Source organism: Haliotis asinina, chromosome 9, assembly GCF_037392515.1.
Source record: "Haliotis asinina isolate JCU_RB_2024 chromosome 9, JCU_Hal_asi_v2, whole genome shotgun sequence".
In the NCBI taxonomy this organism is placed as follows: Eukaryota; Metazoa; Mollusca; class Gastropoda; order Lepetellida; family Haliotidae; genus Haliotis; species Haliotis asinina.
Genome location: NC_090288.1, coordinates 62076637 through 62092442, shown reverse-complemented (window position 1 = coordinate 62092442; position 15806 = coordinate 62076637). Strand labels below are relative to the sequence as shown.

Genomic DNA, 15806 nt, shown 5'->3' with positions numbered 1-15806 from the left:
TTGCTTTATCATGAAGCAAGAGGTTTAATTTTCAAATTAATACAATTTGAAATAGAGCTAGTATACATTCCTCAGTTTACACAATAAATCCACTGACGGGACACATCATATAACATCATTTGTATGTGTGTATGGCAGGGAAATGTAACTGACACTTAGGTTCCTGATACTGAACAACCATATGCCATGAACAAATATCTCAAATGTACTAATTCTGGTCCATCTGTAACTGGCAATGAACAACACTGACTTCCGCAAGTGACTCAATCAGTCATTACTCAAGCATCTGCATACCGGGTGGATAACCCGAGAGTACTTCCGTATTCCTATACGGGCCGTTAGCAAACTTCAAGCAATACCACAACCGGCGAGAGACTGATACGGCCTCACACGTTGAACTTATGCGCTTATGCGGGAATCAAACCTTAAACTACCCTCCTGCAAAACTGACCGGACGTGTGATTGAGAAGGGGAGTTCATGTTAAGCGCCCGTAGGCTTTATCGCATCATAGTGCCATTACTCAATTCAGCAATGTAACAAACCGTTCACATCATTCTGGCCACAAGACCAATGTTGGTGCTGGCAGTCCACATAACAATGCGTTATTAACAAATAACACTTTTGTATCACTATCCTTTCCCTGGGATGGGGCAAAGAGATACAAATGTTGATTGGTGGATGGTTTCAAAAGATATATGTTCGGATATCATGGTTCTAGCCGCTGAGATCATTTGTCACAGTACTCTGATCTACATTTATACAATGTGATCACTTGATAACAATTAATGTGTTCTCTATCTACAGAATGAGTAAAACATTCGGGAAAATTGTTGGAAATGTGGAATCTGTCTAGAATCGTTTTTGGTCTATCACGGTTGGGACAGTTCGAATCCCCAACCATAGGCCTTCACCTAGGCTGCAGGTGTACTTAAACGTGTTTGAAAATTTATTAAATTTATTATATACACAGGTTATTGTTTACACATAAACGTGTGAGCCTTGTCACCTACCTGACGAGTACAAAAAGTGAGGACAGCGTCTGAAACGGCGAGAAACAACAGCTACAATGAAGCCGTAACTATATGCGCCACCGTCTATGACGTCACTTCCCGTAGAAGTGATCTCTTGTCATACGTCACGGGACTGTGCACAATGCTTTGCATAATAACTGAAAACAATTCCATACTACATAAATCTAAGTTAATAGAAGACAGAACATACCACTTCGTCACAAAATCCTGTAAATGTTATGCCCCGTGTCATGTACAAAACTTTGCGAACTGAATCAACCTCGTTATTGAATGCACACACGTGACACAAGTAACCGATTTAACACTGGAGGACTATAAGTTCCAAACACCTATTAGTAGAGGGGGTGATGTGATGCATTCAGAGATGTTATACCATCAGAGTATCATGTAAGGCAAGATGCAAGAAATCGGAGGATCACGCATTGATCTAAAGAAATCCAAACAGTCATCTCATATTGAGTTGAAAAGCCGCATTCACATTGTGCATGCTTCTCCATAAAAATCATCGTCCCACCCAGCTATGACGTCAACAATGAATCTCAAATAGAGATAACTCCATTTCGTCTTTTCATTTTCAATTTTTCAAAGTGGTTAAGTTAACGAAAGTAGGTAAGAATTCTTTACCATTTTTTTGTGGAAAAGTGAAGTAAAAGAAAGTAAAAGGTATGCGGCTGGCCCTGTATAACATGTAAATGTATCTTCATGTTTAATTTATTGTCTGTTAATGTATTTTGACAACTGTTGTATAGTGTTTAATAATACCTACTCATTAATGTTTTAACGTTTTTACACAAACTATAATGATGCTTTTGCCATGGAAATGATTTCTTGAATGAACAAAAACTAGCTAGTTTCATACTCAAAGAGTGTTTGAAACCAAGATATATTGCATGTTATAAAGAGGCTATTTTCTAGATTTCGTCTGGGAATTATGCAGTATAATGCAAACTGGATAAAACATTCTTTTATATGGAATTATCAAGATACTCGCGTAAGGTTGGGCATAATGTTACATGACACTGTATCATACGTATCTGTTTACATAGTTCTTCTCAGTTTGAAAACTTGTGAAGGGTTACAGTTGATCTTTTGTAACCTATGGTTTGTCGTAAGAGGCGACTAACGGGATCGGGTGGTCAGACTCGCTGATTTAGTTGACACATGTCATCGATTCCCAATGACGCACAGAGATGATGATGCTGTAAATCACTGGACTGTCTAGACCAAACAATCCAGTGATGCTGGTGGTCGTAGTTTTAGGTTGACATAAAAAGAGATGTATTCGTATATGGTTTATGACAACATACGTCTGATAAATTCTTGGCCAAACCTATTCGTCTAGCAAACGATAGGAACACGAACATTCACAACAATATATGTTTTGTGGGGGAAATGTTTGACTTCTGAGGTAAATCAAACCAATGATATCATTATTAGCAGAAGTGGATATGCGAGTATTTTAAATTGATATTTCAAACAGTGTATCAGTTACTAAAACGAGCGACAAAAATGGCCATTGGATCCAGAGTAAGTAAACTTAAACTTGGACTCGTTAACAGTATAACAGTGTAATGAATAATACTGAGCCTACCTTTACGTAGACTAGGGTCGAATCCCCTTGCCCTTTCCCATTCTGATTTAGTTCTGTTCAGATTGAAGAGACACTAGCAGATTCGTCGTCACAAGACACAGTTATTATGACACATGTTGCTTACTGATAACCCTCAGAGTGAGTATGGGACAGTATCACAGTGTACCAAGTATTGATGAAGGATCAACAGCCGAGGTGATACAGGCTTTAGCCGTTGCCCTTAGCAAGTGCGGGAATGGTGGTTGCGAAAACATGTAGGGTTCGAGCCCGTTTTCATAGGTTCAGTAAGGACACTACCCTGTATACGAATTTACTGTGCCTACAGCTCTATGGGTACCCCTGCAGCCAATGTTTCATGGAACTGTTATTAATCAACATATATTTTATTGCATTGTAGGTAGTAATGTTTCTATTGATGTAATGGTTAACAGGACTTAACTTTATGTTAAGAAGCAGCTTACTCGAGATCAACGGCACTATTAAAACTGGTAACATCCATTCCGGAATAAGCCTTGAGAATTACTTTGACAAAGTATTCGATTCACAATGTAAAAACTTAAAACCTTTAAAAACAGTAGACCTTGAATATCTAAAAACTGACCCTGAATGTCCCTGCGTTTCAAATGCTTATCAGATTCAAGCAAAAGGAAGACAGATTTGTAGGAATCAGTCTTCCGAGCGCCTCGCCTTATCCTTATTCCAGCGTGAAATCCACTGGGGGTGTCACTTTCGCAATCTGGGCGTCCTGGCGTGTCTGTAATAGAATGTTCTCAGATCAAGCCCTGGACAGATATAAGATGTGGTTTAATAGCGATTACAGGGTTTCCGAATATCCGAAGACCACGCTATGTTATATTTTGACTGTCCCCCAAAACACCGTGGTAGCAAATCAAACAGAAGAGGAAATATGTTAAGCATTCTTTATTCGGACGTGTCATTCAGGCCACATGTGAGTGGTCACTAATATTCCTCTCCCTCTTCCTCTCCCTCGCCCTCAACAGAGTCGACTCCAACCTCCTCGTAGTCCTTCTCCAAGGCTGCCAAGTCCTCTCTGGCCTCGGAGAACTCGCCCTCTTCCATACCTTCACCCACGTACCAGTGGACGAAGGCACGTTTGGCGTACATCAGATCGAACTTGTGGTCAAGACGAGCCCAGGCCTCGGCGATGGCCGTTGTGTTGCTCAACATACAGACAGCTCTCTGGACCTTGGCCAGGTCACCCCCGGGGACAACAGTGGGTGGCTGGTAGTTGATGCCCACCTTGAAGCCAGTGGGACACCAGTCGACGAACTGAATGGTTCTCTTGGTCTTGATGGTGGCGATGGCGGCGTTGACATCTTTGGGGACCACATCACCACGATACAACATGCAACAGGCCATGTATTTTCCGTGACGAGGATCACATTTGACCATCTGGTTGGCTGGTTCAAAGCAGGCGTTGGTGATCTCAGCCACAGACAATTGCTCATGATAGGCCTTCTCGGCGGAGATGACAGGAGCGTAGGTAGCCAGAGGGAAGTGGATACGTGGGTAGGGCACCAGATTGGTCTGGAACTCCGTCAGATCCACGTTCAGGGCACCATCGAAACGAAGAGAGGCAGTGATGGAGCTGACAATTTGTCCAATCAGACGATTGAGGTTGGTGTAGGTGGGACGTTCGATGTCAAGGTTACGTCTACAGATGTCGTAGATGGCCTCGTTGTCGACCATGAAGGCACAGTCGGAGTGTTCCAGGGTGGTGTGGGTGGTGAGGATGGAGTTGTAGGGCTCGACGACAGCAGTGGAGATCTGTGGAGCGGGATAGACAGCAAACTCTAGTTTGGACTTCTTGCCGTAGTCCACAGACAGTCTCTCCATCAAGAGAGAGGTGAAGCCGGAGCCAGTGCCACCACCGAAGCTGTGGAAGATGAGGAAGCCCTGGAGTCCAGTGCACTGGTCAGCCAGCTTCCTGGTTCGATCAAGGACGAGGTCAACGATCTCCTTTCCAATGGTGTAGTGGCCACGGGCGTAGTTGTTGGCGGCGTCCTCCTTGCCGGTGATGAGCTGTTCTGGGTGGAACAGTTGTCGGTAGGTTCCGGTACGGACCTCATCTGGAAACACATAACAATCACATTTAGAAAGGAAAATGATGTTTAGAAAATATCGGTTTTCGGACTTACTTTTGATTCATAACGATTGGCAGATAAATATTTAATAGACTTACCAACAACAGTTGGCTCAAGGTCAATAAAGATGGCTCTGGGCACGTGCTTCCCAGCTCCAGTCTCGCTGAAGAAGGTGTTGAAGGAGTCGTCCCCACCCCCGATGGTCTTGTCTGAGGGCATCTGACCATCGGGCTGAATGCCGTGCTCCAGACAGTACAACTCCCAGCATGCATTGCCCATCTGGACTCCGGCCTGGCCGACGTGGATGGAGATACATTCCCTCTGAAATCAATAGGAATGCACTATATGCACTGTCATGTCAAGATGTAAACAGTGCAGCACACTGACGCAAGGGAATATAATGATCAGTCTTAATCAGCCATGAGTGGTGATCGCGGACAAGTTAAATGTAACTTATAATGATTTTGTTATTAACTTTCAAACTGGTTTCCTTCAAGATCTAGAATATTTTACATCCTGATATTAGGTGAAATGGCGGTGTCTCAGATACTTGCAAATGGAGTTGATTAAGATGAATGCACAACATTGTCAATGTACCCCTTGAAATGAATAAAAAAAACATCGCTGTAAAGGGTCTTCATGTGTGTGTTTTTTTTCTTGGTTTGGAATAAAGTGGTATACTGTGGTAGGTGTTCACGCCATCTCCTCTTCGATCTAACCTACATGTTTTCAGTTACTACAGCTAGGACTACGAAGCTTCGCGGAGATCGAATCAAGAAAAACAAAAAAAAATGTGAAAACCAGAAAGTGTGGTCCTTATCTTACCATGGTTGGTTGGAGTATGGGTTGGCGAGGGGCACAGTCCGTCTACAAGTTGACTGAGGTATGGTGCAACTGACGGTTGCCCGCTCCCGTTTATACTATTGTTTGTTGTCAGGGGCGCAGCTATGGGAACCGGTCGCTAGGTCTTACAATAAGGGTTATACGGCTTAATTACATAATGACACTGATCGTCAGAATGTTAACACATGGTTAATTTGTTTGCTTCAGCAAGTTTACTAATAACTGCGTTGTCCATTTTTCCCTTTTTTCTTTTTTTTCCAAATGTACGAATTTGTAATAGTTTCACTTGAAAACACTTCACTAAAAGGATTTATGTTAACCACAATAGGAAAGATTCCGTTTCTCAGGTTCGTGTCTGTGTGCATGCATGCGTGTTTGTGTGTATTGCGCGTACGTGTGTGTTTGCATGTGCAGGTTTGCGTGCGCATGTGCGTCTGTACGTATTTTTCGTGTTAGGTTTTGTATTGGTGTTTGGTGTATTTTTTTGTTTTGTTTTGTGTTTTTGTTGTTTTGTTTGTTTTTGCTTTGTGTATATGTGTATGTGTGTGTATGTGTGAGGGAAATTAAAAAGCTCTTATATTGTACAGTAGCTATCGTCACCCATAGACAACATTACCAAATGAATGTGTCCAGTGTCACCAGGAGAACAAACACAGAATATCTTCTGAATATTCTTCCTGAAGACATAAATTGATTACAATATATTTTGAAACATCCACGCACAAAGAAAAAAATACACAAAACAAACAAAACTCCGGATATTAATACATTCTCTACACTGGTGCCTCGATAGTCTGTCTCACAACCATAACCAATATATCTTCCAGAAAATCTACGAAGAAAGTCCAGAAAATTGTTTTCACAAGCTCCAACTCCAATGTCCTTTGGGGCTTGTATCTACCCAATTATATATTGGATTTGGTGTCAGTGTATCGAATTATTTGCATTAATATCTTCCAAAAATACTTTGGGTGATTCGGAATTGATACTGTACATGTTCTGTCGAAATGTTTTTGAAATATGATCATAAGTACTCAGACTGGTAAACCATCAATCATCACAGTGTGACATCGGTTAATTAAGGTAGGAATATTCCTCATTCATGTATGGCCGGCGGCATTTAAATACTATATCCAATGTGCAATATGCTACAAAATGAAAAATGAGTAATGTATGCATCAGTTTGCTGTGTAAATAATTTCAAACAGTATTGCTGTTAAACTGAGTGGTATTGTACTGCTTCATTGATATTAGAGACAGAACGCGCCGTATGCAACAAAGGGGGGTAACTCTATCGAACGTTGTTCCAGTGGCTTGACTTTCATGTTGGCATGGATCGTCAGGTTGAAGGAGAACTATGATAAAATTGGATCATACTTTCTCACGTGTAATACAAAAATAGCCCCATGATGATTTTAAGGAATATTTCTCGTTGTTTACATCAAAGGCTTCGCACACAGCTTAGGTAAATTAATATTACCGGGTGTCACCCGTTTTCGTGAGTAACGGTGGATACTCCATATTCATAAATTTGCCTTAACATTGCTAGAAGCATGTATGTACCTCACTATGTTGACAGTGTACAAAACCGGTCTTTTTATACGTTCCGACACGTGAACACATGTATTTATGTCGCCAAATGATGTTGTTTACCTTTGTTACCAACTAACCTGACTTCTAGTGCTCATTTAGTGTAGGGTACATTTGCAAACATAAGCTCTCTATTTGGAAAATAAGTTTGAAGGGGTCTTTGTTGGCACAGGTTCTATAGATAGGTAGGTTCTGTAGATAGTAGGTTCTATACGTGTGTCCCTAGGGTACATTACCAGGTGCACTAATTAGCTTATCCTAGACAATTAGTTTGGCATTGTTTAATTGTTAAATTTCATCGTCATAACTGTCTACTTCTCTATGAGATGCAATATACTGTGTCATGGAAGAAACAAGCAAACACAGTGATGAATGTTTTAAAAAATGCACAGCATCAAAGTCAAGGAATTGATACGGCAATGAAGAAAGAATATTGCTTTGATAGCCATTCATGTCTGTAATCACCAACAGTTTATTTACATCTGCACAAGATTTTCACTTAATCAACATTACTTGATGACATAGATTGTATTGCTGTATATGTCCAATTATGTCAGTTTTCTGTTATTAGAAGCAGACAGATCTTAATGCCCTTCCCTGTGACAGAGCACAATCCTGATGTCAGTTTCCCTAATGAAGATATTGACTGATATCTTACATGTTTCAGTGTGACACCTGTTCGACATCACAACATCGATGGAAACGTCACAGCTACAGCAACCTCAGTGACCATCCTTGGCAAGGAAGAGGACACGGTGACATTTATAGATGCCTACAGTTCGGTTGGATTCAAACTCAACAATGGTTTCCGGATCTTTGGCCCATGTGCTGTGTTCCCACGATCAGTTCTTCACTGGAATGTATGTTTCTGTGTGCACAAATACAATAAGTATTGAAGGAGTAGTGAAGGTCTAGGATGTCAGTTTGATATTAAATAGATATATGTAACTTCAACACACCAAAGACAGTTTGATTGTACTTTTGAACTTGATAATGCAGACACAAAGTTCCTTACCAAGATCCAGGTCGTAAGAGTTGACTAACAGATTCAGTTTGTCTGCCTTAATGACCTGATTAATGCATGCCATCATCTCTCTGCTGGATAGATAGATGCTCATGATGTCAATCACTGGATTGTCTTGTCACGACTGTAATTTATAGACCATGTTTATGTAGCTGGAATATTGCTGAGTGTTGGGTTTACCACACTCTCCTAGACAAGTTGAAACATCAAGACCAATGATATATTCACCCTCTGAAGTAGTCATTTAAGTCTCCATTCTGTTACAATATGTAATCCCATGTATCATAGTTTTGTTTGGCAAGCGTTATCACTGCACAATACATCTGATCCAAACCTTCCATTGTATGTACAGAGATACGATTAAAATTGGTTCTGTTTATGGAGACAATATGTAAACGTAGCAAATAGATTTATTCCAATGGGTCTTAGGAAAATGAAACAAATATTTTGATCATTTGACTGTACAAAATCTACAGAAAGATAGTAAGTGTTCTGTGTCTGGGATGCTTTGTTACACTAAATAATCAAGGCATTTGTCACTGACGTGGTGATTAATTCATCTTGGAATTCTGGCTCCTGGATGGACAGGATTTCATTTAGACTAACTAACGTTTAATGTGTGAAAATATATAACTTTGATTGAAACCAACAATTCCTTTTGAATTGGAAAGAGGCCCCAGTGGGAATCTGGACTAGCTTCATTTGCAGCTTTAGGATAGGAGAAAGCCTCAAGTAGTAAGAAAATATTACAGACCAGACGGCAGTGAATACTGATAAGAGTTATGTCCCTTAGATCATGAATCTGTGTTTGTTGGCCATTATGGTCGGTCAGAATAGAGCCATTTCCTGAAGCAGTCTCAAACCATATTGCTGAGAGTGACTGATTGTATCAGTATTTAGATCTAGTGTGTTGAAAGTTCAGGTTATTGTTGAGTTACTTGTTTTGAGACTGTTGTCCCTTTGGCGCTTGCTATACTTTAATAACACCTTTGTTGTTATCCAGGTGAGCGGCCCAGAGGACATCAGCCAGGACTCACTTTCACTTTTCACTATCTTGGAACCAAAGATAGGTATGACATTTCATTGTGTAGGCAGTGTCAGTATAGAGTGAATGTCACTTTGTAGGCTGTGTCAGTATGGAGTGAATGTCACTTTGTAAACTTTGTCAGTATAAAGTGAATGTCACTTTGTAGACAGCATCAGTACAGAGGGAATGTCACTTTGTAGGCGGTGTCAGTATCAAGTGAATGTCACTTTGTAGACAGTGCGAGTGTACAGTGTCAGGATAGAGTGAATATCACTTTGTAGGCAGTGTCAGGATAGAGTGAATGTCACTTTGTAAACAGTGTCACTGTACAGACAGTGTCAATACAGAGTGAATGCCACTTTGTAGACAGTGCAAGTGTACATACTGGGTCAGGATAGAGTGAATGCCACTTTGTAGACAGCACAAGTGTACATACAGTGTCGGAGACTTGTTTCCACTCTAAGTAGACTGTGACTAACAGTGAACATGCACTCACTCACTCACCCTTGACCTTTCAGACATCCTGGTCCTCGGTATCGGGGACAAAGGAGCAAAGTACGACACCAGTGTCATCAAGTATCTCCGCAGCAACAAGATCAACGTGGAAGTCCTACCCACGGTCAGTCAGTCACAATGGTGTTTTCTGTTTTAGCTGTTGTGCTGTTGATACTGAAAAAATGTGAATGTAATTACCCTCTTGATCGCTACCATGGTTTTGTGCATACAGTGTCTGCCAGGTGAGAGGTATGCAAGATGCTGTGTCATGAAAAAGATGGTTTTAGTTGTTACCCTACATGATGCTAGGATGTTCCCATTATGAATACTTTCAACAAGATTACTCCCAGAGTGACTACCCCGATTCTGTGTACTCATGTACCTAACATGTAGTGGAGCACCCATACAGTTCATATTTATACGTGTATAGTTCCTGATGCTCAGCACTGGGAGGAGAAAACAGTCACTAGTCACCTTGAGTCAGTATACTGTGTCTGAATGGTAGGTATATCCTTTAGCTCGAACACGCTCGAAATCAGATGTCATACTCAGACACTCCGAGAAAGAAGGGTCATTTGACACTTTTCTGTGTGTATAACTAAATACAATAGCTGTCTTTGTATAAGTAAATACAATAGTTTTGTGTATCGGTATCATTTTAGGACCAAGCATGTTCGACCTTCAATTTCCTCAACTCTGAGCGTCGATATGTGGCTGGCGCATTGATTCCCCCTACATACGTTCACACCCAGCACGACGAGGATGCGCTGGTCCGCACACAGCTGGAGAGGAGGGGTCTGTACGAAATGGAGTTCAACCGCACCCCTGATACACCAGGGGAGTTTGAGGAGGAGGTCAAGGACATCAAGGAAAGAATGTCCAAATACATCTCAAGAGAGAATGACCCTTCCAAGAGAAAGTAGCTCTCCTGGTGAACCGATTCTATTGAGCGACGTTTACAAGCTGTGAAAAAAGGACAGTTATTATTATTATTCATCTTCCTTGGCATCATGTTTGCTCTTGGTTGAAGAACTCTAAGGTGAACTTTGATATTAACTGCTGGTGTCTTCGCAGTATTACTGTGTTTGCCAATTCATTTCTGATGTGATGTTTCTTGGCAAGACAAGTGGTTAATCCCATAGACTCACTGATGTTATTTGTACAAGACAGTGTTGAATAGTAGAGAAATAAAGCAACGATCACTCTGTATATTGAACACTATTGGTTCTTGTCCTTTAGAACATTTCAAATGGTTATATTTGACTTTTTCTAAGTAATGTAGATCACATTATAAACAGTGAAAACACTGCAAACTGTCCCACAGCCACTGTCCAAGAAAAAAAACAACTGTGACAAAATTCACATAATTCATTTATTATTGCCTCACGTTTCTATGTATATCAAACAATACACAAAACAAGCCTACTGTGTGTATATAATTTACAAGAGACACTTTTAATTGAGAACTAATCACTTACATTAATAAATGTAATAACAAGATGTATAAAGCATAGATTGTATGAACACTGACTGCACAGGACCAACTCACAGTGTACCAGCCATGCTGACACCTGGACACATGAGACTGTGCTAAACGCAGAAACATAAACACAGCTTCTCACATTACCACCAAAAACCTTTGAAAATTCTAATACCAATTTCAACAAAATCAGCACTACCCTACTAATACATTGGAAGAGTCCATTATGGACTGAGGGTAATCAGGTATATGATCCATATGTAGCACCACCAATGAAATAATTTCAGCCATCTAATCAGTTCCATAATTTTCATACCTGTTATCCACAGAACCTTAAGAAAAGTAGCAAGTTTTCACTTCTACACAATAGTGAAGCACCATGGTCAGATAAAAACTTAAAACAAATGGATTTCTGTTTCTGAATCAGATTTCAGCACCTTCAAACTGCTGGATTACATAATGTTCAGACCTCTATCAGACTAAATGTCAGCAATGTGGAGGTATTTCCCAAATAACTAAATCATGTCAGTTTCAAACATTTTTGCATGTTTGCAAATATTTTCCTTCACCATTACTATGTCATATTTGATTATCTCAATACTTTGGTCATATGGTAACTAAAGAAAATGGTAGCAGGATTTTGAACTATTTAAGAAAATTATTCTTTGTCTATGTTCCCAAGGTAGCCATTCATAAACAAAAGTACACTGACATCACTAACCTGAACATCACTTTGTTTTGTTCAAGAAAAAATTTTGCAAACATCTTACTGCAGTCCAAGGTCAGAAAAAAGGGGAGGTAATCCATCTACTGCATCGCAGGTGCCCAATGTGTGCAAGATGATGGTGAATATTAATCAATACAAAGGTAACTGGTGTATGATGAAGTATGAATTCATATAAAAATATATGTGCAAGAGTTTAAATGTTCATTTAGAATATCAGAACTAGGCAAATTACTCCTTTGCAAAGTAACTATGTGAAAATACATCCTTTTTTAAGGCGGCCATTTCTCTCTAGGTTTACAACATGGTACAGAAATTTTACAAAGGATGGATGGTAAAGCTAAGCAGTAATACACTTATAACATCTTATTAAAATTTCACAACAACAAAACTGCCACAAAGTTGTTCCTACGAAAGATCCAGTATTTCCTGCAAGCCATTTAACAAAATCTTACCCCTTTGTCCAAGATTACTTTCACCCCAATATTAAGGCCAAGTGTTGTTTGTGTATATCGGAAATTATCATGGATGTCCTCTATTACATGTGGTATCTTTCATCTTTGGTATCTTCCTCCTTGGAAAGATGAATGACATCCCGTTAAAGAATGTGGTGTTGGTGTAGCTGTGATAGCACTCATTCAAACGCAGTCTTCCATCCATCAACACAAATATCAGAGCATGCTATTACCATGCCAATTTGACAAACAAACTCAACTCATGATGTTGATGTGTACAAGTTATGGCGCTCTAATTGAGACCAGTTATCTATTATGCTTTGAATGTTGCAGCTGGTAAGGGTAGATAACTCTACTTACATGGAGACCAAATATCAACATAGATCTTGTAAAAACAAACTGATGAAGTTGATGGAGTTATCTCCCCTGGAGTAAGTTCAGCATGTGAAATTGCCAAGGGGGTTATCATGAGATGACTGTATACAACAATGAATCAGACACTGAAGGATGACTTTTTCTACAATAAAAATCTTATTTACACTTGACATACATATCAGTTTGTGGATTAACATAGCGTCAATTCAAGCAAACAGGTTTAAATATATACCTGATAAAACATGTATAACTGATAAAAACACTTATTGTTGATGAAAAGAAAAGATAAAAATCTAAAACTATTCTGCTCAAAAACATATACAGGACATATATGTATATATTCATTCCCACCAGTACAAATGTCTAAAATCAACATATTTGCATTTGGTTTGTATGTACTTTACACAATTTGTTTCTACAACACAACTATAGTATTATTAAAATACAAACCAACAACATGTGTTAATATATATATATAATAATAATAATAATATATAAACTCATTTTAATAAGCTACATAAAATGTGACTTCTGTATGGGTAGTTCTCAAGGACATGTACACAAGTAGAGATTGAAAATGAACACAATAACTTCAAAACATCATAGATGAATACTTGGTGTTTGTGAGCTTTGTTTTATATATTATAATTGTATTATGAATTTGACTTTTTTTCATATTTTATATCATCTTTTTTCATAATAAAGTCATAAGTTAACAACACAAACAATATTGAACACTTACTCATCACATAATAACATCATATGTTTTCCGCCTTCACATTGTGACAGCCACAATAGGGCACATCCAGTGGGCTGTAGGAGAATGCTTGACTCACCTGGGATCTGTGCAAGACCGTTGACATGCCCAGGATCTGGTCTGAGAAGCTTGATATGCCTAGGATCATGGGCAAGAAGCTTGATATGCCCAGGATCATGGGCAAGAGCCTTGATATGCCCAGGATCATGAGCAAGAAGCTCGAAACAGGATCTTGTGCAAGAGGCTTGACTGTTTGACACCCCTCAACAGTCTTTGAGAAGCTTGCCAACATTTATCCTGTGCAAGAAGCTTGACACACCAAGATCCAGAGTGAGAAGTTTGGCACTAGGATTCTGTGCGAGAGGCTTGACACACTTGGATTCTGTGTGAGAAGCTTGACACACCAGCATCCCATGTAAGAAGCTTGACACACCTGCATCCCATGTAAGAAGCTTGACACACCAGGATCCCATATAAGAAGCTTGACACGCCTGGATCGTGTGCAAGAAGCTTGACATACCAGGATCCTGTGTGAGAAGTTTGGCACACAAGGATTCTGTGTGAGAAGCTTGACACACCAGGATCCTAAGTAAGAAGCTTGACACACCAGGATCCCATGTAAGCAGGCTGGCACACCAGGATCCTAGGTAAGAAGCTTGACACACAAGGATCCTTTGTGAGAAGCTTGACATACCATGATCCAGTGTAAGAAGCTTGAGACACTAGGATCCTTTGTGAGAAGCTTGGCACACCAAGATCCTGTTTGAGAGGCTTGACACACCAGGATCCCATGTAAGAAGCTTGACACACCAGTTCCTAAGCATAACTATTCACTGATTTATTGTGGTCACAAAGTGTAATGGCTAAAACTATTTAACTTCAATCTCAAAATGTCTATATTAATACAGAAAAACAGTTTGATTTTTAACTCAATGCTGTAAATGTGGTTTGAATCCACCTGTAATTCTATAACGCCAAGTGTTCGACATCATATGATGTTTAGTGAAAATATTGGAGGCCTTAATACCAAGTGTGTACACTAGATATATCATTTATAAATGATCTGTTGCCAATGACGTATACATGTATATATATGTATCATTATTTTGCACCTAAAGTGTATGTGAGGACAGACTCATTCATTTTATTTGTAGTAGTTTACAACCGTATCAATGTACTACAGCAGACCCTCAATGCTCCACAAAATGATTGCTAGTTCATTGATTGTGTGTCAAGCTCCTGTCGTGGCCCTTTGTCCTTGTCCCCATCCTATCTAATCCCTAATACCGCACTTCTTCTCACTCTCAAGGTTACATAATACATGGGATTTCTATCAATTTCTATTGTACATACATTTACTTACACATATATCAAACCAGTAAACCTTTTCTTCATACAAAAATATCCCTGAATAAGCAGCTGATGGCAAAGGTTTTGGCTAAGTACTTCTTGATTTCTTACCAAAAGTTCAGAAAAGAGAACATTTAAGTCTTTACATCCATGAAATTTTATCTGCTGACACATTAAACTGTTACCATATTCGACATTTTAAGTGAACTGGTCTAATAATAGCTAAAAGCTAACATACTTTCCAATCTTCCTCACGCAAAGGGAAGTTACAAAGACAGAAAACTTTAAGATTCCTTACAACGATGGATCCAGGAATTTTGCAAGTAGATCTCCATAAAATATGCATTTATGTATATATTATTTGGGGCAATACACTGACATGTGACCACAAATTTTTATTCAAAACCCTCCCCAAACACAGAAGTCCAGTCCAAATGGGTACAACCTTATCCATAACAAAAATCCCATCCTCAATGTATTCAACTCCCATCCCAACCATCCCTAAACCAGTCATTTCATCCCTTAAGATCTCACAACTACTCCTCCTATTAACTATCACATTCACAATCCAACCATCTGATCCCCTAAAACAGCATAACTTCCCAGACAAGCTATCCCATCTTCAACTATGCTACTTCCTAACCCCCAAAGCAACCAACAAACTATGACATCCCCAACCAATCCTCCCTGAAATTCCACCTAACAATCTGCAACTGGCCTCTGCACTGTGCTTGAAATGAACAGAGGCACTTCAGTGCAATTGCAGGAGTAGCTGAAAGCACTCATAAAATTGCTAACATGTAAGTGCATCAACTGATGCACACACCTTCATAAACTTTCTGCACTGTCAGTTCTAAATAGCCAAAGAAGCAGTAGTTTTCAGAGTGGAGAGACTCCTCACACAGATGATTGAGCAGATTATCCCCAACCATCATTGTTAATCATCTACTTACCACTA

The 15806-nt window shown here is 39.6% G+C and overlaps 2 protein-coding genes across 2 annotated transcripts; one reads left to right on the top strand and one right to left on the bottom strand.

Moving 5' to 3' along the window:
- Positions 1 to 3583: 3583 nt before the first annotated feature.
- Positions 3584 to 5044, bottom strand: LOC137296285 (tubulin alpha-1A chain-like). Its single transcript, XM_067828045.1, has 2 exons — positions 4827 to 5044; positions 3584 to 4713 (listed from the first exon to the last, which is right to left on the bottom strand). Exons 1-2 carry the CDS (start codon positions 5005 to 5007, stop codon positions 3584 to 3586), a joined length of 1311 nt encoding a protein of 436 aa, XP_067684146.1. The 5' UTR covers positions 5008 to 5044.
- A 1804-nt stretch (positions 5045 to 6848) lies between these two features.
- On the top strand, positions 6849 to 10928 carry LOC137295836 (NADH dehydrogenase [ubiquinone] 1 alpha subcomplex assembly factor 3-like). The gene is made up of 5 exons (XM_067827393.1): positions 6849 to 7036; positions 7829 to 8021; positions 9189 to 9255; positions 9731 to 9831; positions 10370 to 10928. The coding sequence occupies exons 1-5, from the start codon at positions 6978 to 6980 to the stop codon at positions 10628 to 10630; spliced, it is 681 nt and encodes a 226-aa protein (XP_067683494.1). The 5' UTR covers positions 6849 to 6977; the 3' UTR covers positions 10631 to 10928.
- Positions 10929 to 15806: the final 4878 nt, after the last annotated feature.